We start from the raw sequence: 27,361 nt of genomic DNA, 5'->3' as shown, positions 1-27,361 counted from the left end.
TCCCAAAGACAGCCTCTTCTGCCCGCAGGTCCCTGCTCACGCTAAAGAAGAGTGACAGCTAGCACACCTCCTCCTGGTGCGCTCCACTCAGAGACAGCTGCCAGGACATACCAAGCGTTTACCTCAATTAACGTAAAAATTCCCAAAATCACGTAAGACTTCCAGTAACACTTTATGATCGCCTTTGTTAAGGAAGGCTTCCGTGCGTCCTTCTTGGCTCGCAGAACTTCTTTATCCCAGTACCTACAGTAAGACAAAGCGGAGTCAAGAACAGCATGCACTGCCACTGAGTCAAACAGGAAGATGACGGAAGGACAGGTAAGTGTTTGTGACAGGGGTTTTCTGAGGATGCTGCACAAACACTGGCTAATTGTCCCAAGGGACCCAGAAAGATGTGTGAGGCTGACTCGGTTGCACCAGAAAAAAAAAAACGGGCCTCAAGGGGGAACACCTCAGGGAATGAGTTACTGCCATGCTTTGCAGATTACAGCAACCTTGGTAGCCAGAGAAGGTAAGTACCTGCCTGGGTGAAACTACCTCCAAGGACAGGGCTCAGGCGTCGAGGGCCTGAGGAGCTGGCTCCTGCCACAGCTACCAACACAGTCAGACCAACACAGGACAACTTGAGGGGAGTGTGTGATGTTGGGAGAGGGGACACTCCAGACAGCCAAACCTACTCCAAGCCACAGTGTGCACGCTCAGATTTCCTCCTCTCACTGTTCCGTGCTTACCCTTGCAACTCCTCTCCAAGGTGCTTTGAGCGATCTTCTGGAAGCACTGAAAACATGTCATCTTCCTCCAGTCTCCGCTTATGGCCAGCTTTAAACAAGGGGTTGAGCCACCTGTTGAAGACGTAAAGCGATGACATATTCAGAACTGCTCCCGCGGTTGTGCGTTTTGTCAACTTCCAAATTTTAAACATACAAAGACAGAGAAAAGGTTAAATCCGTGCTTATTCACACAACACACAAAGGCACAGGCACATACAGCCACACACAGGCACACACGTGCGCACAAGCACACACGCACACACACACTAGTTCTACACATCAGGAGACCCTGGAGGTCGCCAACGAGAGCACTCTAACATCAGGCACCATTTCTTGATTTCTTAATACCATCCTCCCTGAGAAGGAACAAGAGCTTCTTAAAGAAATGGCTAATTACAGGGGGCAGAAAAGCACTAGACAGACTGCAAGGACCTTCACATACGGCGAAATACAGGAACAGTCAAGGCAGTCAAGGCACCAAAAAGATACATACAACCAAGGGCAGAAAAGCCCGACACAGGGCCCAGCTGGACCAACTGGGGGACTTGGAACTCCATGGAACAACAGAAGAACCCAGCCCTTGCACAGAGGACGCAGCACGGTCAGAAAACCCCCAGCTGAAGACTGGGGATGTTGGCCAGTGGTCGAGCACTTGCCAGGCATGCACTGGGTACACCCTCTTCCCCTCCCCCACAAAAGGAAAACTACGGAGAGAAGGTAAAAACTCATCCTTGACTATCTGATGGGAAGGGCTGCCCAGGTAGATTCCACTGTCGACCTCACGCACCTCATTCGGTGACCTGAGAAGGGAGACTCCGGGGAAGAATGGCCCAGATCAGACTGGACCGTGTCCGTGTGGGGACTGTCCTGAAGGCTAACTACTGAGGAGGGTCTAGCCCACTGCCCAAAGCACCATTCCTTGGATGAGAGGACCAGAGCTGTATATAAGAAGGCTAGCTAAGCGTGAGCCCGAGCAAGGCAGAAAACAGTATCCCTCCACGGTTTCAGGTTCCAGGCCCTGCTTGAGCTCCTGCCCTGACTCCGTCGGTGATGGTGACGGCTGTGACCTGCATGCGTAAGCCAAATAGCCTTTTCTTTTCTGTTGCCTTTTCCCCCACAGAGTGTTTCATCACAGCAACAGAAAGAAAACTAGAACATGAGGTATTTAATGTAACTTCTACAAATTACTTTTAATTTCTTGAAAGAAAAAATAGTAAGCAGAGGACTTCCCCAAAAAAATCTAATACAAATATTTTTTATTCTTTTTACGAATAAAATGAAAGTAGCAACCGCTTAGTAAGAGTTATTTAAGTAATAACATGCACAGAGAGCTGAGAGGTAAATGAGATTTTATTGATGTTTCCAGGGACAGACAAGAAACAACCTCCTAAAGCAGAGCTCACGGTTCCTCTTACTGACTGGTTGATCCCCCTAGAATAGTATGGGCAAAAGTAGGGGGGCAGGGGTGCTCCAAGAATGTGTGTTTAACCTTTTAAGTCATTGGGGTGCAGTCACAGAAACTCAGCCCTAAGTTTACCAACCCCAGGAGTGTTTGGTTCCTCCAAGGAATTTCAGACTAGAAGCTCAGAGTTAGGGTTCTTATGCCAGGCCGAGGACTGAGGACTCAGCCTCCTCCCTTGGCCTCTGCCATCCTCTCCTTACGCCTACATGAGCTCAGCACCTCTGTGACCTATCGCTACGTATCCCTAGTCCCAATTATCATGTGTGTGTGTATGTGTGTGTGAGGAATTATATGTGTATGCGTATATATGTCACTGATTTATATCATGTGTGTGCATATATGTATATATGTATGTGTAGACAAATAAGATAGATACATAGATAGATGATAGACAGACAGACAGACAGACAGACAGATGATAGATAGACCAGTGAAATTTATCACTACCTAGATATGAAAACCTGTTTGGTCCTTTATTCTACGGTTCTTCTGAACTCAAGTCCTTGGCACTCAAGCTGGCTGGTGAGCATGCCCTGAAAGGCACTCTCCAGTGAGAAGTCTGAGTGTGCTCTGGCTGGAAGCCCTCAGCCTGAGAGTCTAGACGGGGCTGCATTCTGACTGTGTGACTGCTAAGCAGCCAGTGCTCTCTCTGTCTGTCTCTGTCTGTCTGTCTCTCTGTCTCTGTCTGTCTCTCTGTCTGTCTGTCTGTCTCTCTCTCTCTCTGTGTCTCTGTCTCTCTCTCTGTCTCTCTCTCTCTCAGCCTTGGGCAAATACAAATGGAAGGGCATCTGCAGATGCTAAGAGGCTCCTCTGGGGTGTGGCTATGAACAAGACAAGTTCCAGAAGCCAAATGTCAGCCTCTGTCACGATCTAGCCAAGGCACCCAAGGGAGCTCGGCAGTGGTAACTTCTACATCATGGTTGCTTCAGTCCTTTCCCACCCGACCCCCAACCTCCCATCGCCCCCCCCTCCCCTCCAGCTGCCAACAGGAACAGCTTTTGTGGGAAAGCCTCAGAAGGCCAAGAAACATAATCTCTGTCTCTCTGGGCAATTAAATATGGTCCCTCTAGAAAGCTTTGGTAGGTGAAATTATTGAATCAAGCAAATGTCTTTCATCTTGGCTCTCCAGCCAAATGGGCTCTTCACGGGGCATGTTTCACCAGCGACTGTGTTCGCTGGGACACCCTCCCCTTGGAGAAGGGTGGTGCTTAGAGGTTTCTGTGTAGTGAGTTCTGCAGCTCCAGGGAGCTAGGGCAACTTGCACACACACGCTCGGGACACTCCAAAGGCACAGGCCTTTGACTGGGAGCCATGACAGCTCCCCAAGACTCTGCCATACATAACAGGAGCTTCCAAGGTAAACTTCCAAGGTTGCAACGCCCCTGCCTCATGTACCTAAGGGATCATAAGGGATGGCTGAGAAGGACCAATCAGCTCGCCTCTTTCTCACCACCCTCCCCAAGGAGTTTTCAGAAGACTTGCCACCTCGCCTGCCCTGGCTCCGTGTAGGTGGACTCCCCAGACATGTCTGAGGGACCGCCTACACACCTGAGGGACCGCCTACACGCCTGAACCCTCTCTCCCAGTAGAACATCTGGTGTTTCCTAGTCAGTGCTTCCAAGTGGAACTCATTAGCATTTTTAGGCTTAAGATGGCTTGATATGGCTTGTAGTGGGTTTGGTTTTCAATCATCAGGTAAAACCAGCTTGGAGAAGAAACATAATAGTTACAAAAGGGTCTTTGGGGTACAGATAAACAGCCAAGAATTGCTTAGCATGTACAGGCCCCAAGAACCAACCCCCTGGAAGAAAACAAAGAAGGAAGCAGGAAAGCAACGGTGATAATCATGTTCAACGAGACCTCGCAGGTAACTGCCTTTGTGTCATATGTAGAAACATCATGTTTAATTAAAAAATACGAACTCAACACAGACTCAAAGTGTCATTTAGCGGATGCCACAGATTGATACCCCCAGGCTACCACTACGCAAACCTCAAAAATCCAGGCTGAGACATATGGTTTAATTTACTGTCCAGCAAGCACACTGTGATTAAAAAACTACGTCTACCATCTGTGTAATAAAGTATATGTGGTCACATGTCACATGATGACATTCCCGGTGAACAGTAATTGATTATATATACTATGGTAATCTCTCAGATGCTATAGGTCCAAGTGACACTGCAAGAAAGCACACACAGGATTATCAGAGCGCCTGGTGACAATTTGTCAGAATATGTCTCTGTAGCTAAGCGATGGATGGCTGTCAGGGAGACCGAGGGCAACTGGTGCCTTCATTCTAATTTATCCCTGAGGGCTTTTAGACAGATGGGCCATTCTTGACTCCTCATGCTCCCAGCATTCCTCTACCACACGCTACATGAGAACTCACATGGGAAAGAGGGGTGAAGACACCTAGGGTGTCAACTTCCACTGCAGCCCATGTAAAGGAGAGAGAGACAGAGACAGAGAGAGACAGAGCGACAGAGGGAGAGAAGCCAGTGTAGTGGCACATGCCTGTAATCCCAGCACTTGGGAGGAAAAGGCAAGACGTCTGGGATCGGGGACATCCTTGGATACAAAATAAAGAGGAGGCCAATCTGAGCTACATGGAACCCTGCTCAAAAATAAACAAATAAATAAAAATAAAAACAGACTTCTGGGCCAAGGAGATGGTTCCAACAGTAAAGGCACTTGAACCCCAACAACTGAGTTTGATCCCCAGAACTCACATAAAGGTGGGAAGTGAGAACTAATTCTACAAAGGTATCCTTTACACACATGCTTTGGCGCGCACACACATGCACACACACACACACACACTATACTGATCTGAGAGATTGCTGAGACATCAAACAATGGACTACAGAGACTTCATACCCACTGCCCGCACCTTATCCATCTGGAAACAAGAATAAAGTTCAAAATAACCATCAGTCAAATCTCTGAAAACGATCTGCAGCCCTTGACAGCTTAGTCCCCAGGTTCACGAGGAGCGGAAACTGTAAGGGGAGGAAGCCGCATTATTGGGGGCTTTCCCCCGCATTATTGGGGGCTTTCCCTCCATCTCCTGTCCCAACCATGAATCAAAGTGTCTCTCCTCATGTGACTGCGCCACCACAGACTAAGCCCTTTTCTCTTTGTAGGCTGGTTATCTCCAGTCACTCTCTACAGAAACGGAAATGTACAGAGCCCTAAACCTTGACTCCTGACCTGGACATCCTTAAACCCTAAGACAACAGTGCGGCCTCTGCTCCTCATCTGGTTCCTCCATGCCTGTGACTCTGAGGAAGTGTCTGGGGAAGCTTCCCTTGCTCACCACGCTCCCACAAGTAAGATGGCTTAGCATGCAGCCTGCTTTTCCCTGTCAGCCTCTCTCTGAAATGGCTCCATTGGAGAAGCGGCATCATGGGAAGTTTCCAGTGCCAGTCTTCACGAGAACACAACAAAGAAAGAGCCAAGCCCTCCTCCAATGTGGGTGAAACTCTAGCGTCATTTGGGGGGAGAAACAAGGTTTTATTAGGAAAATTGCTTTACCTCTCAAGACACTGAATACAGAACTTCTCAGGATACTGTTTGACTCTAAAGCAATCTACGTGGGCAGCTTGGAAACTTATCTTTGTCCCTTTCCTTCTGTCTTCCCTGGACTCCTTGACGTGAGCATCTTTGGGTACCACACCGTATTGCAATGGATCTAATTTTAATAAATACATAAATAAGAAAGACACCTGACTCACACCAGCAACTGCCTATTCCACGCTGCTCCTCCTGTGTGTGTGATAAAGACCTCAATTTTTTAAATGCTCCAAACAACCACTTTCTCTTCTTTGAAAGCCTGCCCTTCACGGGGCTGGTTCACCCTCCTTCATCTCAGTAAACAAATGTCACATGCTTCCAGTTGCCCGAGTTTTGGAAACCCCTTCGTGGCATCCCAACTGTCACTCTAATATCACATAACTGCAAGCCTGTCACTTTGGCCTGCAAAATAGCCACAGTGGCCCACCTGTAAGGGGCATCCTTTCCTTTACCCGTGCTTAAGTTTCCCACACAGGGAAATCATTTGAAAGGCTATCACAGTTCACCATTTTAAAACAAGGGTCCCCCCCCCCCCAAAGCTAAGCAAATCCCACACCCAGCACGCCCTGGGCATACAGAAGACACTCAGCTTTGCCCAGTGTGTGAATCAACACACTCTCTGCACGCCCTTGGTTTTGATTTATTTCAGCTTCAAAGCCCATTATCCCTCTGTGGTATGGAGTAAAACCATCGTGGTGACACACAGGAATAATAAAAGTGGCTCTCAGCCTGGAATCTGCAGAAGGTTCTCAGGAAGATGGTAAAATGAGGAACTGACAGGCAGGGGTTTGGTTCCTGGTTGGTCGGTGACTAAGGGTTGCCAGGGAAGAGCCGAGGCAGACACCAACATTGGCTTCTCCTCCAGCATGCCAGTCAGTTGGCTCTGACCTCATGCCCACCCAATAAGCAACAGAATAACCAAACAAAATCCTCCAAATTCTCCAGGGCCTCCCTTATCACAGAGTTCCTGGGGGCCTGGTTAAGAGCAAAGCCTAGCACACCTGACTCTCCCACTGGCTCTCCTCCTCACTCTCTCAGCACAGGTGTCAGTGGAACCATCCAGGGAGTGGTGGGGACAGCTAAGGTGGCTGTGCTATCTCAGGGTGAGGTCACCACTTTGGCATCTATGGACTGGGTTCATGCCCAAATCACATTAAACACACACATGAGGCAACTAGTTGCCATCTTTCCCAAAACATTCTCAAAACAAAAAACAAACAAACAAACAAAAACTGCTGAGGGGTGTGGTAGGGCATGCTTGTAATCTCAGCACGTGGAAGGTAGTAGCAGTCAAAGGGTCAGGAATTCTAAGTCATCTTGGATGGGATAGCAATTGAGATGTAATATGAATGACTTTATTTTTCAATAAAAAATATTTTACAAAAAAAGTCATCCTGGACACAGCTAGTTCAAGCCCAACCTAGGATTTGCCCAGTCTCAAAGCAAACAAATCAAACAAATCACAAAGCCCTGCCACTCCCAGGAGGCCTCCTGCTCCATGTGTGATAAAATAAGCAAGCTCCATGCCCCCCCCCACCTGATGTCCCCAGCTCCTGGACCCCCCCTACATCCCTTTCCCAGGGAGCCTCACACGCTGTGCAGAGGTTTTCATACGTGTTTGGTTGGCTTGGTTGACCCTGGCCTGTGGTGAGGCAGTAGGTCATGGGAGGAGTGTGTGGTACCCAAAGATGCTCACCTCACGGGGTCCAGGAAAGACATGAAGAAGGGGGCAAGGACATGTTTCCGAGCCAGGGCTTCAAGAGCTGCCCGCTCATCTGAGTCTCCTGGTTTCCCTTTCCTCCTACGAGTGAACCCATGCTGCTCACAGCTTCTCAGCCTCCCTCCCTCGCCGTCACCTCTCCCCAAATAGCCAACTCCGTGGACCTTACTGTGAAGGGAAAGACAGAAAAATATCCCCATCTTCTTCAAAGAAGCACCTCACGAATGAAAAATGAAGAACCACACCTACAATCCCTTCCCGATGGCCGGAGCCACATGGCTGGGACCGGACAAGAGACTCGTCCCTTCAAGCTACCACACAGAGGCTCGTCTAAGAAGCAGGGGACGTCCTACTCCGACTAGCCCACCTGAGGCCACCTCTGTGCGCGACAGAAACGAGACTAAACTGTCACCAGGTAAGCTCTACAGACCCAAGACGCTGGCTGGCACTGAATCAAACACTTTCCTCCAAGTGATCAACTTGATCCCCATAAGGTGGGCGTGGCTCTTGCTCCCAAGCTCAAAGAGCCCAGGGGGATGGGGAGGAGGGAGGGAAGGTTGGTTGGAGTGAAGGCAACCTGAGCGTTTGATGCCACTCATTCGAATTTGTGCACCAAGAAGAACAGAAAAGAGCATGCTTTATTTGAGTCATAAGAGTTGGACCACAAACAAACACATAATTCACATCTGCCTAATTAAAAGGAGATCCCCACTGCAGGCTCAACACTGCCCCAAGTATATCAACCCCATGGGAAACAAGCATGCATGCATTTAGGTCAGCTGAAGCAATGTGTATTTGCAGTAGCCCCAACCGGCTTTTCGAGTCGCAGCAAGATCCCCACCTCACAGCCAATCTGGTTGCCAACTTGTGCCATCAGCATGCCTTGATATGCTTGGCTCTACCTGCCCCGCCCCCCCTGCCCCCCCCACCTTAAGCCTCTACCCTTTCATTTGTCCTCAGTTAAAATCTAGTGACAGTTTACATTTTGGAGTGCTTTGGGGTTCACAGCAGAACTGGGCAAAAGTAGAGCACTTCTGTGTGCCTCCCACCCCCACGCCATGCAGACACAGCCTCGCCCACTGGTCTGCCTGTGCTGCAGGTGGTCAGCCTCCTCCATGGCTGACTTCAGAACGCTGTGCATTCCCCAAGCTCGGACAGATGTGTAATGGTGTGCATCCACCACTGGAAAGTCACAGCCATTTTCCCAACCACAGAGTCCTTTGTTTGAACTTTTCATCTCTCCTTTACTCCCTACCCTGAGCAATCTCTCCGTGTTTCCTCCACGCTAGCCAGAAGGTCACAAAGTCAGACTCCTATAGGAAGTGGCCTTTTCCAATTGGCTTTGTTTTGCTAATACCACGGATTTAAAACACGGGTCTTCTGTGTTGAGCGTACCTCCCTTTATCACTGGATACCACTGAATCTAGCAGTTTGTGTATCCGTTCACCAGCTAAGCACCCTGGATGCTTCCATGAACGAAGCTGCTATAAATGTCTATGCGCAGGGTTTTAAACTCATTCTGGTAAAATCCCACGGCGCCTGCTGTGTCATATAAGAAGGTGTTCCCTTTTTCAAGAAAACGCTAGACCATCTCCCAACGAGGTGGCTTCGCATGCCCACCGGCAACGAATGTGAGGGTCTGTGGTTCTGTTATCACCTGACTGAACCCCTGCTTCAAGTTCTAGCTCCCTCAGGACCCTGTGACCTCCGACTTCGCTCTTCAGCAAACCCCCCTCCATTCCTGGGCTCATGGGGACCTTCCATGGCATTCACAAAAATACCAGGCACAGTGAAAATGCCGGTGTGGAGGGGTAAGGCTCAGCTCCATACGTAGAAGAGGAGGAGCCCAGAGAATGAAGGGACACACCCACAAGCCAACGATCGCCAGTCCCAGAAGCTGCACGAGCTAAGTCAGGACAAGCCTCACCTGGGGTGTCCAGAGGGAGCAAGGCCTACCTATGCCTGACTATGGGCTTCTGGTCTCCAGGACTGTGTAAAATCTCTGTGGTTTTGAACCATCAAGTGTGTAGTCACTTGATACGGCAGCCTCAGGAAACAACGAAACAACACTGTCTCTCTTTTCATGAAGGAGGGGAAGTGGCACACGGAAGACAAAGTGGTTTGTCCAGGGCCGTACAGCTCATGTGTGTTGCACTGCAGGTTCTAATCCAGGCAGTGGGGGATTGGGCTAGATGCCCTGAGGGTACAGCCAGCGTCCCTTCTTCCCCCAGGAGACACAGCATCAACATTTCAGCCAGGGGCTCTGAGGCACCATTTGCCTCCTGGACTCTCTGGCTGTTCCTAGCTTTTCTTACCCAGCTCTAGGATGCTCTCCAAGTTGACAGAGTGGGTTTGGAAGGTCACAGACAAGAACGGAGCGAACTTATGCAATGAAGGCTTTGGCTGAACTTTGACCCTAGTTTTGTGTGTGTGTGTGTGTGTGTGTGTGTGTGTGTGTGTGTGTGTGTGTGTCTCGGAAATTTCCCAGATCATAGGGCCTGATAGTTTGTGCTAACAAGGTGACTCACAGTGGGTCCCCTGGAAAGTTTATACTACAGTGACTACAGATGGAGGCCGACCCAGAAAGACTAATCATGTGATGACAGGCATGGGCTTTGTCAAATGCTGTCAGCCCAGCCTCTGGGGTTCAGGGGGTCTGAAGACTGAGATGGACCTCATGACCCACACGCACATCAGTCACGCCTACAGAAAGAAAACTCAAGACAGTGACTTTTTTATGAGCTGTCTCAGTTGGCAACACTGACTCTCATTATATGCCAACGTGCCAGATATTAGCAAGTCCAGAAAGTGGCACAGCCAAACTCCACGGGATAGGATGAGAAAACTGTGTCTTCAGGATCCAGCCAGGACCTGCCCTCTGCGACACTCCCTTTGACTGGTTCCAACTGGTTCTATCGTTCAGTTTCAGCACTTCCCTGAGTCCTGTAAGATGTTCTCATTGAACCCGAGCGGGTCACAGGAGATCTGGGGTCAGAACTGAGAGTGTCTTTGGGACCCCAATCTTACAAAGGAGCTCTGAGGGTTAGAAGACAGGCTTGGGGCAGTTGGAGGCATGGCCACGTGAAGTTCTGACCAACCCTGGGAACTGAGGGCCGAGTCACGTCTCAAGACACTCACTGCATCAGCTCTGCTCGTCAAGAAGATGTCTGCTCCCCTTCAGTCTCCTCATCCCAACAGCCTCCTGTCCTCATGGCTTCTCTACATGCACCTCAGGCAAAGATGACACTGTTGGCCTCAACACGGTACCTATGAGCCCATCACTGTCCCTGTGAGCACGTCTGCTGCCAGCGCCATGAGGAAAAGACACGCCCTGAAGTCTCCCTCTTCCTACTGTGTGGCCTCACTCTCTAACACTCAGATGGGGGTCTTGAGTTTTAATCTGCAAGAAAACATCCATGACGCTCATGAGCTGTAAACCCGGGTCCCACTGTCGTTGGCCTTCTAGTCTATAGACCTGAGGTCAAGATTCAGAGGGCGACACGTTGTACTCGTGAGAAAAGCCACACTGAGATGGTTACGGATGGTTGGTGAGTCACAGAAGGTCCAACCTGTGTCCACAAGATGGCTCAGCAAGCAAAGGCACCTGCCACCAAGCCTAACAACCTGAGTCTAATCCCTGGCACCCACATGGTAGAAGGAGACACAACCCCAACTTGTCCTCTGACCCCCTGGCCCTTTCAGATAGATAGATAGGTAGATAGATAGATAATAAGATAAATAGATGGATAGATAGATAAGATAGACAGACAGACAGACAGATAGATAGATAGAATTTAAACTAGAGATAACCTAAAAACAAAAAACCCTAGCAAAGCCCCTGAGCCTCCATGGAAAAACCTCCCTGTGGAGCTTACTCATGGTCATTTAAATGGCTAAATTATAACAGTGAACCCAGGCCTCAGGGTTCCTGGTCCAGCCTGAGGAAACATGAGGAAAAAAATGAGCCAAAGATAATGTCCTCTCCTCACTGTGGTAGGTGTCCAAGATAAATTTTGGAAGTTGGAACCTCAACAAGTACACGGAAGGCCAGAGACAGAATGAGGAAGATACACAGGCCTCAGCTCCCGGTGTCCCCTCAGATGGCAGCCAGGGCCACCGCTGGGCACTGCTGGGGAAGTGACTGAGGTATCAACAGCTGAGCGAAGTGACAGCTACAGCAGGGACCTGGTTGAAGAAGAGCCATCCCGGATAGGATGGAGAAAGATGAGCACGCGTGGGCCAGCCTGGATGAAGAACGGTTAGAACATTCAGGCAGCAGGTAGCCTGCTTATTCTTTCTCTGAGTGCCACCAGGCCTCCCCACCACGGGGAAATGGTTCCACAGTGCCCCTTTACAAATCAAAAGCAATTTTCACTCGCCGTACTTGCATCCAAGTACCCCTGTCTCCAAGTGGAGACGAGCTTCGGGGAGAACGCAGACAGGACTGGCTGGGAGCTGACCGCAGTTGGCACTCAGGGTGGCTACTTGGGACTTCGATACACTCTTCCGTCTGCCCCACCCACACATATACTTGTCGCTTCCACCACCCAAAGAAGAAACGAAGGGGGAGGAAGCCCACATTTGCATGGCCTTCACATCAGCTGTGCAGTAAGCCGTGAACTTTCTAGGAGGCGAGCAACCCAACTACTAACGCTGCTGTCATCTGTGGTAACAAATCTGATTGGTTACTGTGTGTTGATCGGCCACGGAGGCCGCACCATTTCCATCTTTCGTTCATGTTGTGCTCCAAGGCAGACGGACAGGAAAACCACAGGCTCAACTGAGCTCAGCTAAGCACACTCTGGGCTGGATCCTCCAGCCCCTTACCTCCTGCCTCACAATCCAACCTCTCCTCTGAGGAACCCTTGCACATAGGTGAGCACTCACGGCAAGGTAGAGTTAGAACCACGCACCGTGAGCACATGTCTACCCTTCCCTCTTCCTGTCCTGAGAATGAGGCAGCAACCAGCTTTGTCCAGGTAGATGACACCAGCGGCCTGGTCTGGTCTAGTCTGGTCTGGTCTGGTCTGGTCTGGTCTGGGTCCCATGCTCCCCACCCCGACACATCAATTCCCTGGGGGGCCTTAATGATGATTCTGGGTCAGTGCACTGTTGATGGCCCTAAAGACTCCACATGTCTCCCAAGACACAGGGAATGCCATTCCATTGGTCTACAGGACACATTTTAGTAGTGAGGCTCGGGGCACAGCTGCCACCAAAGCGCCTCTTTGCTTGTTTCATCAAAGAATAAACAGAATGCGGGGTGGGGGTGGGGAAGAGAATCAACCAAGAGGGGCCAGTGGCTGCTTTTTTCTCTTGACACAGGCTGAGTTTAACCTGGGTGTCTGTGCTTACATCGAGTCTGAAAGAGCAGCAAGCAAACAAATGCTGAGATGGCTTCAGACAGATTGCTCACGCTAATGTGCAATCTGATAGGGACTGGCTGAGCTCTATCTAAAACAGTGTCTTCCACCCTGAGTCAGTCACGGGGCTGTAAACAGATGACCAAAGGCCACCACAGCCACAGCACTGTGAAACTGGCTGGGAAGCAGGGGGCAAGAAAGCGCTGGCCTTTGGCTCAGATAACCCCCCTACCCCCACCCCACGAACACACACACACACACACACACACACACACACACACACACACACACACACACAAACACACCAGGCAGTTTGATGGTGGAAAAGCTAAGTGGAGGCTGTTTACTCTTCCAGGCCACTGCACTGTTTAAGAGGATGTTAGTCTACAAATCCTTAAAACTATTCACATCACGTTATCCCCCACCATATGAGCAGTCAGTGTGTATTAATTGCCCTGTTTGTCCAAACTTATCAGTAAGCAGATAATCAACTTATGAGAGCCCTCACGAATAGCTTGGGAAGTTCTGCTCTGAGCTGGAACCATCTGGACTACTTTATAGCCCTATCTATGTGACAAGCATTGGTCCTAACAGAAGCAGGGTACACTGTGACGTGACACCACGCAAAACTGGAAAAAGGGAACAGGGTTTTCACTGCCTCCGATTCACTGACAGCTTGAAAAGCAGGCTGACCTCAATACAGCAAGTTCTGATCACCCCGAACGCTGCCTGTATGCCTCTACCTACCAACTTCAAGAGAAGTCTGCTGCATATACACACACACACACACACACACAAATCTAAATTAGCAAATATATGCAAGCAAGTCTCAAGTATATGAAGTAACTCCTGGGGAAAGGCTCCAGGCCATTTGCTGAACAAGCAACTACTTTGAGTACATAGTAGATGTGCAAGGGTAAAATATATCTGTGACATTCCCAGGCAATGCAACCTATTCTGCTTAGGTGTTTTAAGAACAAATTTCACTGGCTGGGCATGGTGGAGCACACATTTAATCCCAGCACAGGCAAAGGCAGGCGGATCGTTGTGAGTTCAAGGCCACGCTGATCTACAAAGCAAGTTGCATGACAGCCAGGGCTACACAGAGAAATCATATCTTGGAAAAGAAAGAAAGAGAGAGAGAAAGAAAGGAAGGAAGCAAGGAAGGAAGGAAGAAAACAATTATCACAGGACTGAGATGGAGAAGTAGTTTGCAGCACATTCTGTGCTTATCTTTTCTTTCTTTCTTTCTTTCTCTCTTTTTTTAATTTTTCCTGAGACAGGGTTTCTCTGTGCAGCCTTGGCTGTCCCGCATTCACTTTGTAGACTAGGCTGGCCTAGAACTCACGGCGATCTGCCTGCCTCTGCCTCCCTGAGTGCTGGGATTACAGGTGTGCGCCACCACACCTGGCCACATTCTGTGTTTCAGAGTTTCAGAGTCAACACAAAGTCTAACCCAGCCCTCTCTACTTTGTATGGGGTACAAGCTGCATGAGGAGACTATTTTTGACAATTTTGTTTTTCCAAAGCTTCTAGCATAAAGAAAAGTGTATGCCCAGACAACCTAAATTCTTGCTACTTAAAGCCAAAAACTAACATGTACGCATGCGCGCGCACACACACACACACACACACACACACACACCTTGAAACCCAACTAAGCTAATGTCCTAAAAAAACACAGGGGACACAAAGACATTTGGTTACAAGTGTTGAAATTATTATTTATCTATGGCACCTGATTTTTCTCCAAATTAAAAAAGTAATTTATGCAGAGCAAGGTGCCTAGTTACTTGGAATCTCCACAAAACCAAGCCAAATCTTTACCAAAGTCTCCAAACTGACAGTCCATACTATAACACAGAGCCTTTCTCTCTGTGACATCACCTTCCGGTTTGACGTCACAGGCTCCCTACAACGGCGGTGGATGAACTTAGCTCGAATCAGGGCAGAGCTCCAGATGACATGCCCCTGTTCCCATCAGGTTCTGACTTTACACCCACTCGGCAGATGCAGGCTCTGTCATCAACGCCCTGTAGAGATGAAGGGCAGCAAAGATCACAAGGCAGCCATTTAGTGTGCTTCCTTTGCCTGCGTGGGGAGCCGATGGTGAGACCTGACTGAGCACCATGTACTCCCCCCACGTCTTCCTCCTGGCTCCAGGTGAACCCCAAGACACCTGCTCCAGCTTTGCACGTTTGCCCAAGCAAGTTTCCCCTCTGCCCGGAGCCATCAGGCTGCCCTCTCAACTGTGACGCAGCAGAGACTTTAGTCCATTTATCGTTTCTGTTTTCTGTACAGGATGATGTTCTAGTACCTTAAAACCTTCTCCAGCTGGGGAGAGGCTGACTGCGATGGAGGTGGCCAACTGCAGACAGGGAGGAGGGTCCACCGAGAGCATGCCTCTGAGATGTACAAACCGGAAGATGCCAATCCTGAACTGCTCATCTCCCCGTCAGGAATTCAACCAAAGGCATGGTCTGGGTATGCCTATGGCCCCTCCCTTCCTGTCTCCTGACCATCCAGGTGTCACGTGACCCAGATGGCTCTGCACCTGCCTCTAAGCCCATGAGAGTGATGACTTTTCTGGCCTCTCCTTGGTCTCCGCTTATGGCCTCAGATGATGGCTAAAATGAGAACGGCCCCCATAGGCTCATGCATTTGAATACTTGGTTGATAGAACTGTTAAAGGTGGATTAGCAGGTGTGGCCATGTTGGAGAATTTGTGTCACTAGGTGGGGTGCTGAGCTAGAGCAAGAGTGAGGTGGAGGTGTGTCCACAACCCCCAAAATCTCCTCTTGAGACCAGCAGGAGTAGGTCTGATTCCTCTCTGCTCTGGGCCTGCCCATTGCCTACACACGCCTATGGGTCCCCCTCTGACTCCGCTGAGGTGGTCGTGTAGCCTGGCGCCAGGTTAAACTTCCTCTCTTCTTACAAGATCGTGTCCAGCAGGCACCCTAAATTCCTCTTCATACAAATCAGGCATCCCCAGCACCCTGGCCCCAGCCAATGATGTACACCTATCCCAAAAAACCTCTACCCACTCCCTAAAGGTTTATACAGCCCTTGTTTCCCCAAATTAAATGAGCTGCCCCACTGAAGCTGTCTCCCAAGAAGGCTGTTTCTTGCACATTCGCCAGTGCCTGAGATCCTGCACTGCACCCATCATCCCAGGATGGTGTGCAACGAGCCTGGATACCCAGAGGAGGAAGGAAGCAGACACAGGGCTGCAACAAGGAACAGGCTTTGAGGTTTCAAAAGCCCATGCCATTTCCAGTTAGTTCTCTGTGCCCCGTACTTGTAGATGTAAGCTCTCCGCTACAGCCAGTGTCTGCCTGCCTGTCTGTCTGCCTGCCTCTCTGCCTCCCTCCCTCCCTCCCTGCCTGCCTGCCTGCCTGCTTGCCTGTCTGCCTGCCTGCCTACTGCCTCCCTGCTTCTCTGCCTCTCTGCCTGCCTGCCTGTCTGCCTGCCTGTCTTCCTGCCTGCCTGCCTGCCTGCCTGCCTCCCTGCCTCCCTGCCTGCCTGCCTGCCTGCCTGCCTGCTTGCCTGTCTGCCTGCCTGCCTACTGCCTCCCTGCCTCCCTGCCTCTCTGCCTCTCTGCCTGCCTGCCTGTCTGCCTGCCTGTCTTCCGGCCTGCCTGCCTGCCTGCCTGCCTCCCTGCCTGCCTGCCTGCCTGCTTGCCTGTCTGCCTGCCTGCCTACTGCCTCCCTGCCTCCCTGCCTGCCTCCCTGCCTCTCTGCCTGCCTCCCTGCCTCCCTGCCTGCCTGCCTGCCTGCCTTCCTGTCTGCCTGCCTTCCTGTCTGCCTGCCTGCCTGCCTGTCTGTCTGCTGCCTCCCTGCCTGCCTGCCTGCTGCCTCCCTGCCTCTCTGCCTGCCTGCCTCCCTGCCTGCCTCCCTGCCTCTCTGCCTGCCTCCCTGCCTCCCTGCCTGCCTGCCTTCCTGCCTTCCTGTCTGTCTGCCTGCCTGCCTCCCTGCCTCTCTGCCTGCCTGCCCACCTGCCAGGACTCTGCCCTCTGAAGGCATTGGCCGTAGTGTCATCACAGCACTAGTGAAGTAAGTAAGACAGCTGACTTGAGTGGCTCTCACATGAAGGGCAACAGAGCAACTTATGTTTTGTGCAGTGCTGGGAAATCAAGCTCAGAGAGATGAGCACCCCTCAGCGCTCTGCACACTTCCCTTTTAACTTCCAATGTTTAAGGCCCCTCGAGAGCATTTTTGGCACAGAGACTTGGGGCCCCAACCTATGCTACCCTATAGTTCAGGATTGGTTTGTTTGTTTGCAAGTGGTACAAAGCCTAGAGAAGAGAAGTACTCGGTTCTATAAACTATAGCTTTACTGTAAGTAAGAAAAATTACTGTTGACGTAGTTGAGCCTAAGTTTTCATTTAATTCTTATGATGTTAGCACCTTGCACTCTTAGGAGAAAAGACAAACGGCTGGATAAACATGCACTGATCTGAGTTTGAGCTCTGGTGATTATCTACGCCACAACAGCAGAGCTTGCTTTAGCTTTAGCTTGGGAAGCAAGGCTTGCCAGCCCTCAGCAGCTCAGTGACAAAACTGAAGACGCTGACCTAAAACTCCACCATCCCCATGTTAACTTAGGACTTTTCCCACGCATTTTCCATGCAAATTAGTTGCACTTTTCTCTAACCACACACACCCCACCTCTCTGGCCGAGGGGCTCCATGGAGAAAGTGCGGCTGTGACTCCAGACCTGGAAATAAGCTTTGCTTTGTTAGCAATGTTCTGCCAAGCAGGAACAAATTGTACTTCAAATTACGGGCCCCTGCCCTGAGACGCTGTGCTCAATGCACGGCACTGAGAGCCATTTACAGCCTAACATTTCTACCTATTACTCGGTGTTAAAGGGCTTTCTGGGTGGGCAGGCGCTGTGTCCATGAGGCAGATGAGGAAAATTCCAGCTGAGTCAGTTCACGCCTTGAAGCATCATGGGTGAGTTACTAACATACCAACCCTCGGCCAGAATAGCTGCAGATCCAGAGAACAAAAACAGCCTTTGACAAGTCTCCCTCAGCAAACTACTAAAGGGCTTGCTTGGTAGGAAATGAAGAAGGAAAAGAAAATTCTACAGTGAACTTCAGGGCGATTTCTGAAACGGTCGTCATCATCATCATCATCATCATCATCATCATCATCATCATCGCAACAACAACAATGATGCCTTCTCCAATTCCACCGACAAATATTCCATGGAGGCCACACTGCTCACAGGGGCGGAAAAACTAAGGCAGCTGAGAAGAACACAAACAGGGTCTGTCAGAGAGGTAACGGGGTGAAAGAGAGCCTTGGCCCATGCGCGGCCCCTCATCCCCAGGCCAGCCTGCCTTGTCCCATCATCCTACCACCAGTCCGGCTTCCTGATGCCATCTCCAAGCTAATCCAGACTCTAGCTGGGCTTCTGTTCCAAGGACACCTGTGCCTCACTGGAAAGAAATGAGGCGCAGGAAGCCCCCACAGATGAAACCCGCACCCCAGAACAAGAACCCCGGAAAACACCCCCTCCCCAACCCACAAGACCCAGTACCATGACTCGGGGGCAGCTGGGCAGGGAGGGGGGGGCTCTTTTTCCTGACCACTATGGTAGGGGCCTTCAGCCACAGCACATGACAACATGGAACCCCACAGCTCTTTTTTTTTTTTTTTTTTTTTTTTGGTTTTGGTTTTTTGAGACAAAGTTTCTCTGTGTATCCCTGGCTGTCCTGGACTCGCTTTGTAGACCAGGCTGGCCCTGAACTCAGAGATCCGCCTGCCTCTGCCTCCCAAGTGCTAGGATTAAAGGCATGCACCACCACGCCCGGCACCAGCTCAATTTTTTTCATCAGAAGTCTGGAGACAAGGCTACAGGAGGCTGGAATCATAACAGTTCGTTCAAACTGACGACGGCGTAAGCATCCACTATGCAAAAGGTTCTCCCCAAAGGTTCTAAATGACAGATTATGGTCTCTATGCAACTCTCGTTCTGGGATACTGAAGACAGCCAGGCTAAAATGACAGACTCTAAAATACAGTTAACAGTCACACAACAAACCAAAAAGAAGCCACGGGGGGGGGGGGGCAGCCAGCTTAGACAGCAGGAGACACGCTCCCTAAGTGGTAGTAAGTGGGGGCCAGTGTGTTCCAATCAAACACGGCGCAGAGGGCAGACGGCCTGCAGTACGCCCTCAGGAAGCCCTTGCCAGTCTCAGAGTGCTGCCGTCTGTGCTGGGAGCGGTCACTAAACTGTCCCAAGGAAGGAAGAGTGTGATGAGCAGGGAGATGCAGAGGGAGCTGGTGTCGCAGGGTAAGTCGGTCACACTGTGAACCTGGAGACTGTGCCCTTTGCTGGAGGGGTGGGGGGTGGATCCTGCGTCTAGTTTCGGTGTGGCTCAACCCTAGCACACACCTTTAATCCAAGAGCTTTTCGCTTGAATACTATAAACAGGATCAAATAAAGCCAATCATAGGTCAAGAGGTGGAGCAAGCAGCCAGCTGACAGGACGTGAACACAGGTTAAGAAGCAGCCATAGAGAGCAGAAGGAAGCTAGGAGGATGGATAGAGAGGTGCACCGGAAGGAGAAGGGAGGAACATTCTGTTTGAAAAGACGGCATGCCGGCTGGGATGCGGCTGAGGAGGAAGGTCGGCTGGGTGCTTTCTCTGCCTCTCTGAGCTAGCAGGCTTTCACCCCAGCATCTGGCTCCTGTGTCTTTATTGGTAAAATCAAACTTTTGAGATTTTGTTAAGAACAACAAACTGGTTCCTACAGGAAAACATCAAACACAACTTCCTCTTTCTTCCATCCACTCCGCAGGATGAATATCCAACTGAGATGGGTAGGCAGAGAGACGGCTCAGCTGTGAAGAGCGGCTTGCACCTGCAAGACCCAGGTTCAATTCCCAGCACCCACGTGGCAGCTCACACATGGCTACAACTCCAATTCCAGGGAATCTGATGTCCTCTTCTGGCTTTTATAGGCATTGCTCATGTATACATGTAGTGCACAGAAAAACATGCAGACGAAACACCATATACATTTACAGGCAGCAGCAACAGAAAAGATACCAGATCAAATGACAGCTTGACCAAGATGGAAGGACTACTCAAATACAGAGCAAATGCACCCCGATTCCCCAGCCTCTCACATGTGGGGTTCCCACATACCAAATGTACAAAATATCAAGTCGGAGTCCCTTCTATCAAATGCTAAAAAAACTTGTGTTTAGGACAAGTCCTTTCTCACACACACACACACACACACACACACACACACACACACACACACACACCCCACCTTATTTGCTTACTGCTATAGTCTAGAAATGTGACGGGGGGAACAGTGCCCTTTCCTCTTTGAAGCAGTGACCCCCACCTCCCCTTGCTTTATTACCTGTGTATAATTTTTTTCAGACCACCCAACTGAATTAAGACTGTAAGGTCAGACCCCAGGCAAAAGGAAAATGACAGTCACTTCCTGTCTGCGTGTTCGGTCTTCCCAGCACACCCTCCTGATCAAGAGTAAAACTCCCCTTATCCAGACACGTCAATTGGAGTGGCGGTCTCTTTTCTTTTCTATGCCAAACTTATTTCTAATACCAAAGAAACTGCTCCCCACTCTCTGCCACCTGAGCAAACCCCAAAGGCTTCAGGAGTCTTCCTGGTCCACTGTCTCATCCTGCCCACAGCAGGACAGTCAGACATGTCACCCCAATAGAGCAGCCAGATGGTTCAAATACCTAAGAACTGGGGACCCTGTGAGCCCAGAGGCCCTAGCCTCTCAGTGAAGCCGGGACACTTGGTAGTTTGTCCTGACTTTGGCCTTCTGTCCGCCATGTCTGCACTGCCTCGGGCTCAGGTCGCTGAAGCTAGCTGCTTATTTTTCACCACTGGCTGCACTCATCCCTTTCTCCAGGAGACTGGACCAAGAGTAGATGTCTGTCATAAGTGGTCAGGTATAACAGTTTGAAAGTCTGACTCACTCGAAGGACAAGCTATGGGTGACTCCAGGACAGAAGGGAAAAGACTACACACTCTCCTTTGCAGCTGTCACGGCCGTTATCCTATATAGAAAGCAAAGGTCATAGTTCATTTCTGAGGATGCCTGCTCAAGAATATAAAGAGTACTAAGCTGCCACTAACTGTTAATATGCATAAAGCTTATTGAATATTACATTATCCTGTCCACGAGCAAGGTGGGAACTGCAAGAAGGGTACACCCAGGTACACCCGAGGCCACCTGGCAGAAGTGAAGAGGATTTTAGAAAGAGTAAGTGAAAGCTGGGTGCTGCGGCATACTCCTTTAACCCCAGCAGTTGGGAAGGGAAGGCAGAAAGATGAGTTCAAAGCCAGGCTCAGCTACATAGCAAGCCCAGGGCCAGCCTAGAAGTCCTAGTGAGGAGGGCGGAGAGCTCCCATCCCAGAGAACTAGAATTTCCTTTATTACTCTGATCTCATGGTAAATCAGGGTCCGGTTATCTTCCTCCTCTGTGGGGAAGGGGAAAGGCGGAAGAAGTTGCCACAGTGACCACTTCCTCTAAAAATACAAGGATGAGTAAGGGGTTGGGGCCTGGCTCAGTGGCAGAATACTAGCATGTGGAAGTCCATGGGTTTAATACAAACACACATATACACACACACACCACCACCACCTAGGAAAATAGGCCAGAGGGAGACTTGGGTCCAGAAAGCATTGACCCTCCTCACTACCATTGAAGCAGAAGCCAAATCTCTTAGGAACCTGGCAACACTTGAGATATTCAGACTGTTAAACCCAGCAACAGTTTGCACAGTGTGGTGTGTGTGCTTCAAGAGCTGCAGTTTGATGGATTCAGGGCAGGAAAGCACAGCTTGCACACAGTAACCCACCACACACCGCTGTAAGCCTTCCCTGACTGTGCAGACTGCACGTGAAGCCGCTCGGGAGCGGGAGCGCGTCCCTCTCCTTGCCTTTGCCTTCAGCAGCTGAGGACAGGAGCTCGCCAGTCCTGCCCCTTCCTTTTGTCCATGCTGCTGCTGTTGGCACCTTAGCCTCGGCGCCCCAGTGTCCTCCACTGGGGACAGAATACGGCAGACAGCCAGGCTATGGGTGCCATTCTCGCTGGTCTCAGGAAAGCTGCCTACGAGGAGGTTCGGGGAAGCCTGAAGGAAGAAACACACCTCAGAACGGAAGACAGGAGAAGCCTGTGGAGGCAGAGGAGGCCAAGGGAGGCGAGGCCCAGGGAGGAAGTCAGGGCTGACACTTGCCAACAGCCAGCGCCAGTTCCTGGGAGGGTGCAGGACACACAGGGCTAGGCTGTTTCTTCTAAGGCTCTGAATTACTCCCCCAGGAAGGACACTGTGGTCACCACACTTGCCACTGGGGTCCTTAAAAATCTCATGTTCAAGCACAGCCCCTCTTTCTTTGAAATGCTTCCCAGGAAACGGACCTAAATACCAGGAGGGAAGAAAGGGAATGCACCTGAGTGTTCTCTGGAGACCCTAAATGAGATGCACCTAGCGCCCTTCCACAGGGAATCAAAATGGCAGTTAAGCGTCACCCAGAGTTAGCCAGTCAGGGCTTGATGGGGCCACAACACCCTCACGGCATCTCTCCCACGGCCTCATAATGTTCAGTATTAGCTGCCACGTAGTTGCTTTGTTTAGCCCTTTAAAAAAATTTTTTTTTAATGGTCAGTTCCCAGAAATCAAAGGCCATTAACTCCCTCCCCAAAGTCCCTGAGCTGGATGCTCTGTGGGATCCCTTCCGGCTGAGCCTTATCCTTCCTGGAAGGGACTCTGAGAAAATGTGCCTCCTCTTCCTCCTCCTCCTCCTCCTCCTCCTCCTCCTCCTCCTCCTCCTCTTCTCCTCTTCTCCTCTTCTCCTCCTCCTCTTCCTCATCTTCCTCCTCTTCCTTCTCCTCCTCTTCTCCTCCTCTTCCTCCTCCATCTCCTCTTCTTCCTCCTCCTCTTCCTCCAATCCCTCCCCAGAAGCTGTGAGGGTGAGGCCGCTCCATGAATTCCCCTTCAAAAGCCTTCAGCTTACTTGCTGGGCAGCTGCTGGCAGAAGTGCCAGGAAAAGGATGAAGAAGGACCCTGTTTTGGCTTAACCCAGGGGACACACCTCCCTTTTACAAAACCTTTAAGGAAAAACAAGCGCCCGTGTTATATTTAAAGGGACAGAGGAGAAAGAATTCGGAGTCTGCCAAAGAGAACAGCGGAGCCATCTCTCTCGTTGCTGCTAATATTGGACACCCCACAAAGACTTCTCTGGGGTTTTCCCAAAAATAAACCAGTCCAGGGCATTTGCATGTGAAAGAGAAAGTTCAGAGTATGGGCCTGGGATGTTGTGTTTCACAGCCTGGAAGAAACACAGAAATTTATGCCAAAGACACACCCCACTGCCGCCGCGGCGCTGGGGGAGCAAGACCAACAATAACAGCGACCCAGCTTCAAGAGCCGTAATTTACTTAGAACACTGAGACTGCTTGTCCAGGGCCAGAGCAAGCCTTCCTGCCTCTCATCAACACACGGCAGAGGGTTCTGAAGGGTTTATGGGATCTGGTCCCACATCTGAAGACATTCTGGAATTAAGGCTGAAATCTACTCATTAGCTCGGAAGGAAAAGTAAGGGAGGGCTGTGTGAGGAGCTGCCGGGTGCCCAGTGAAGACGCCGGGCAAGCTCAGTCCAACAGAGGGCAGGTTAAAACAACAGCGCGTCTAGCAACAACAATGGGACACTTCATTTAGCTGCGGCTTCTGGAAGGCATGTGGGTTCTGTTCCTCTGCCCAAGCCACCGTGAACAATAGCCTGGGTGGCTGCAAACAAAGAGAAAATTACCCCCTCCCAGCTGTAGAAGCAGGAAGATGAGATGGAAGGTGACCGCAGAGCAGGTTTCTTCTGAGGCCTCTACTTCCCCCTGGATGCGGTTTCTCCCTCTGAGTCTTGGCAAGGCCCTCTCTCTGCCTCCCAGCACTCAGATGTCCACCTTGTATACAGTGTCCGCATACAATGAGGAAATCTGGACACCAGCCTTATTGAGTTAAAGTTTATCTCAACCAGCTAATTCACTCTTAATTGCCTAGTTAGAAACCTCATCTCACAGTACAATCACAGTCTACAATAGTAGAGGCTGGACTTTCCACATAAGGATTTGGGGAGTCCCCAGTTCCACAGAACGACAAGTGGAAAGACAGGCGGGACCAGATCTGTGGGACATGGGGTGGGGGTGAGGGTGGGGGTCAGAGCCTATGGATGCAAGATCTGAAACTGAAAGATGGAAAAAGACTCAGGGTGAGCAAGGGTCCTCAGAGATACACCCTCAGAGCAGGGTACTCTTCTTGGTGTGCTCAAAAGTGGGGCTATGGCTTATCCTGGTCCCTAAACCAGCTAAATAGGCCTTGACCATGATGGGTGGCTTTGCTGCTGTTTAATGAACAGAGGAGAGGTGATCAGTGTGCTGACCATCAGTGTGCTGCCCTTTGTAGAAGAGGGTCTTGTCCTTTGAAAGTCTCACATGTTAGCACGTGTATAAATCACCTGCTGTGCAGGAGAGAGCAGGAGAATGCAGGCATCTTTATTCATTATACAACACTGTAAAGAGTGTATGTGGGGGGGGTGTCTGTGTGTGCTTCTAGCAAATGCCTATTTAATGAGTATTTGTGAGGGACACTGCAGCAGGCCGCGCGTGTGATGCGCGGGCAGGGATGGACTCGATGCCACCACACAGGGTAACCCTCGGCATTTTTAGTTAACAGGAGAGAGCAGGGGAGTAAGGACTGAGGGGTTAAGGTCAAGGAAACAGATGAAGGAAAGCTTTAAAAAAAAAGTATTCATTTAAAATAAGGACAAACTTCAAGAGTCAGTTCTGCCTCTCCACCTGGGGGGCCATAGGACTGGTCTGGGGATTTTTTTTGTTTGGTTGGTTTGGTTTTGCTGTTTGTTTTTGTTTGAGTATTGTTTTGTTTTGAGACAAAGCAGCCCAGGACAGCTTGAATTCCTTCCTCATCATCTCTGTTCCAAGTGCTAGGATTGTAAGAAAGTGCCACACCTGCTTTGCTTCTGTGAAACTTTTAGAATGAGATCAAAGCTCTAAAAACACAGCGTTGGTGGTGTCTCAAGCCTCAGGTGTGCAGCGCTGGCCTGGAGACTGACTGGGCCCCCACCATTCCCAGAGCTCACTCCCCAGGCCTGTCGCTGTCTGGGCCTCAGCATCTGCTGACCATGGTGGGGAACAGAAGCTCTTGGGGGACTGCTACTGCTGAGCCTACAGCTCCCAGTCCAATAGCCCTGGTGACATGGGGCCACAGCACAGACCGGCATCAGCATCCAGGGAATTCGACTCTGAAAGACATTCTCTGACCACGCCCCCCCTTAACCTTAGACCGTTCCCATCTTCTTTTTTTAATATATTTTATTAATTTATTCATATTTCATCTCACTTGTTATCCCATCCCTCATATCCTCCCATTCTTCCCTCCCTCCCATTTTCCCCTTACTCCCCTCCCCTATGACTGTGACTGAGGGGGACCTCCTCCCCCTGTATATGCTCATAGGGTATCATGTCTCTTCTTGGTAGCCTGCTATCCTTCCTCTGAGTGCCACTATGCCTCCCCATCCAGGGGACGTGGTCAAATATGGGGCACCAGAGTTTGTGTGAAAGTCAGACCCCACTCTCCACTCAACTGTGGAGAATGTCCTGTCCATTGGCTAGATCTGGGGAGGGGTTTGAAGTTTACTGGACGTATTGTCCTTGGCTGGTGCCATAGTTTGAGACATCCTATTGGGACTCTAGGTGAGAGAAGCACAGGAGAATGGGGAAATAGAAGGATCCAGAGGGTCCTAGAAACCTACAAGAAGAACATTATGATGGGTGGATCTGGGCCCAGGGGTCCTGCTCAAACTATGGCACCAGCCAAGGACAATACGTGCAGTAAACGTTCCCATCTCCTTGAGGACAAGAGGCTTCTAGCTGGTAATACCACTGCCAGGGGCTGCACAGCCCTCCTAAGTGGCTACCTCCTCTCCATGGGCAGGGGTTCTTGCCAGGCTGGGCCTTAGGAGACCCCGCCTCCTATTCCTGTTCACCCTCCCTCAGAAATCTCTCACCAAGAACAAGTTTTCCAGTTTCCCCCTCCACCTTGGTCCTCTTACTTTCCTCTGTCAGACCAGCAAGTGTCCAGCGTCTGCCACACGTCTCCTGCTGACAAGTGGCAGACTACACTAAGCGTCGAGATCTCTAGGTCTGCAGAGCACGGGTCTTTGCTCGGCTATGGCTCAGCTTTGACCCTGGACGAGGGCCTTAACTTTTACAGTTGCAAACATTAACCTATGCTTGGCCTTCGGTGTAACGGACCCTGCTACTTCCCAAGGTAAAGAGCCAAGCCAGCTCAGACCCGGGCTGGGGCACAGGCGGTACCTCTCTGCTGCAACTCCGTACTGCCTTTGGGTTATTGGTGCTAGGGTAAGGGAGCTGTTACAGTGCCTGCCACCTCTGCAGCCTGATGGGAGGCCTACACTGGTCCAAATACATAAAGCACAGCATGGTCGCTGCATGGGGGGGGAGGGGGGTGTTGCCATAAGCAGTGCTAGTGATGTCATCCTGGGGTATCTCAGGCCATCTTCCCCATGCACTCAAGTGATTTCCTCACTTCCTGTACCTGTCTCTGCTGATCTGGCAGGGAAGGTCGCTACAGCCATTAGTGCCGCTGACATAGGCCAGGTCTTTGGCGTGACAAATTTTGGGTTCTTTAAAAACACAGAGATGTTATGGGAATTTTTTTTTTTTTTTTGCTTTACTCCCAGGGAATTGAAGAGAGGTATATATGGATAAATATGACCTAATGAAACGTTCTTTTCTATGTTGATCTTAAAAAAAATAACAAAAATAAAAAGAGGAACACAACAAATAAATAGCCAAATTAGGAGGACTAAATGTAAAAAATAAAATAAACAGCTCCTACCAACGGGGAACACTACGCAAGGAAAAGAAAAGGAACAGCAACTTCCCCAAACACGGGGCATGTGACCCAGCAGGTCCACGCTGCTGAGGGAAAGGACTGAGCCCCGTTGATAAGTGTTTTTCCAGCAGGACTTCAGCAGTGCTGGTTAAGAGACAGGTGACCTGGCCTCGGTGTATGTGTGCACTCGGAATGAACAACAAAGGATGGGTGTGGCTGGAAAACCTCACACCAACTGCTAGGAACCACATGTACGTGAGAGAGAATGCTAAGTGGGGCTCGTGCCACAGAGCGCAGCAAATCTCAAAGAAGGGATTATTGAAGCAGCAGAGACTGGGCTCTCAGGAAACAGCTCCAGCCAAGCGGCGGCAAAGGACCAGCCCACCTGTCCCAGCCAGGCCCCTCCCTGCATTCAGACAAGGAGGCGTGGTTGCTAGGTGCCGTGCAGCTTGAGGAAAGAGGAGGCCGGCCAGCAAGAAGCCAAATGGTGGAGATCTGCCCACTTTATGGCCAGCCAGACATGAGGCAGGGGTTGGGT

General features: G+C 50.4%; 1 protein-coding gene and 1 long non-coding RNA gene across 3 annotated transcripts in view; one reads left to right on the top strand and one right to left on the bottom strand.

Annotated features, from left to right (window-relative positions):
- ABCC4 (ATP binding cassette subfamily C member 4 (PEL blood group)) overlaps positions 1–27,361 on the bottom strand; it is a 194,927-nt gene that overhangs the window by 157,350 nt on the left and 10,216 nt on the right. For both annotated transcript variants that reach the window (XM_084768221.1, XM_084768222.1), the window contains 2 exons: positions 732–842; positions 123–243 (listed from right to left, as the gene is read on the bottom strand). In XM_084768221.1, coding sequence (XP_084624347.1) covers positions 123–243; positions 732–842 — 232 coding nt within the window. The remainder of the gene's footprint in view (positions 1–122; positions 244–731; positions 843–27,361) is intronic.
- LOC311589311 lies at positions 18,788–20,435 on the top strand. The gene is made up of 2 exons (XR_014776495.1): positions 18,788–18,820; positions 19,703–20,435. It is a non-coding gene; the product is annotated as an uncharacterized lncRNA (long non-coding RNA).

Source organism: Acomys minous (genome assembly GCF_964271855.1).
Source record: "Acomys minous genome assembly, chromosome: 18".
Taxonomy (NCBI): domain Eukaryota; kingdom Metazoa; phylum Chordata; class Mammalia; order Rodentia; family Muridae; genus Acomys; species Acomys minous.
This window is presented reverse-complemented; position numbering and strand designations above follow the sequence as displayed.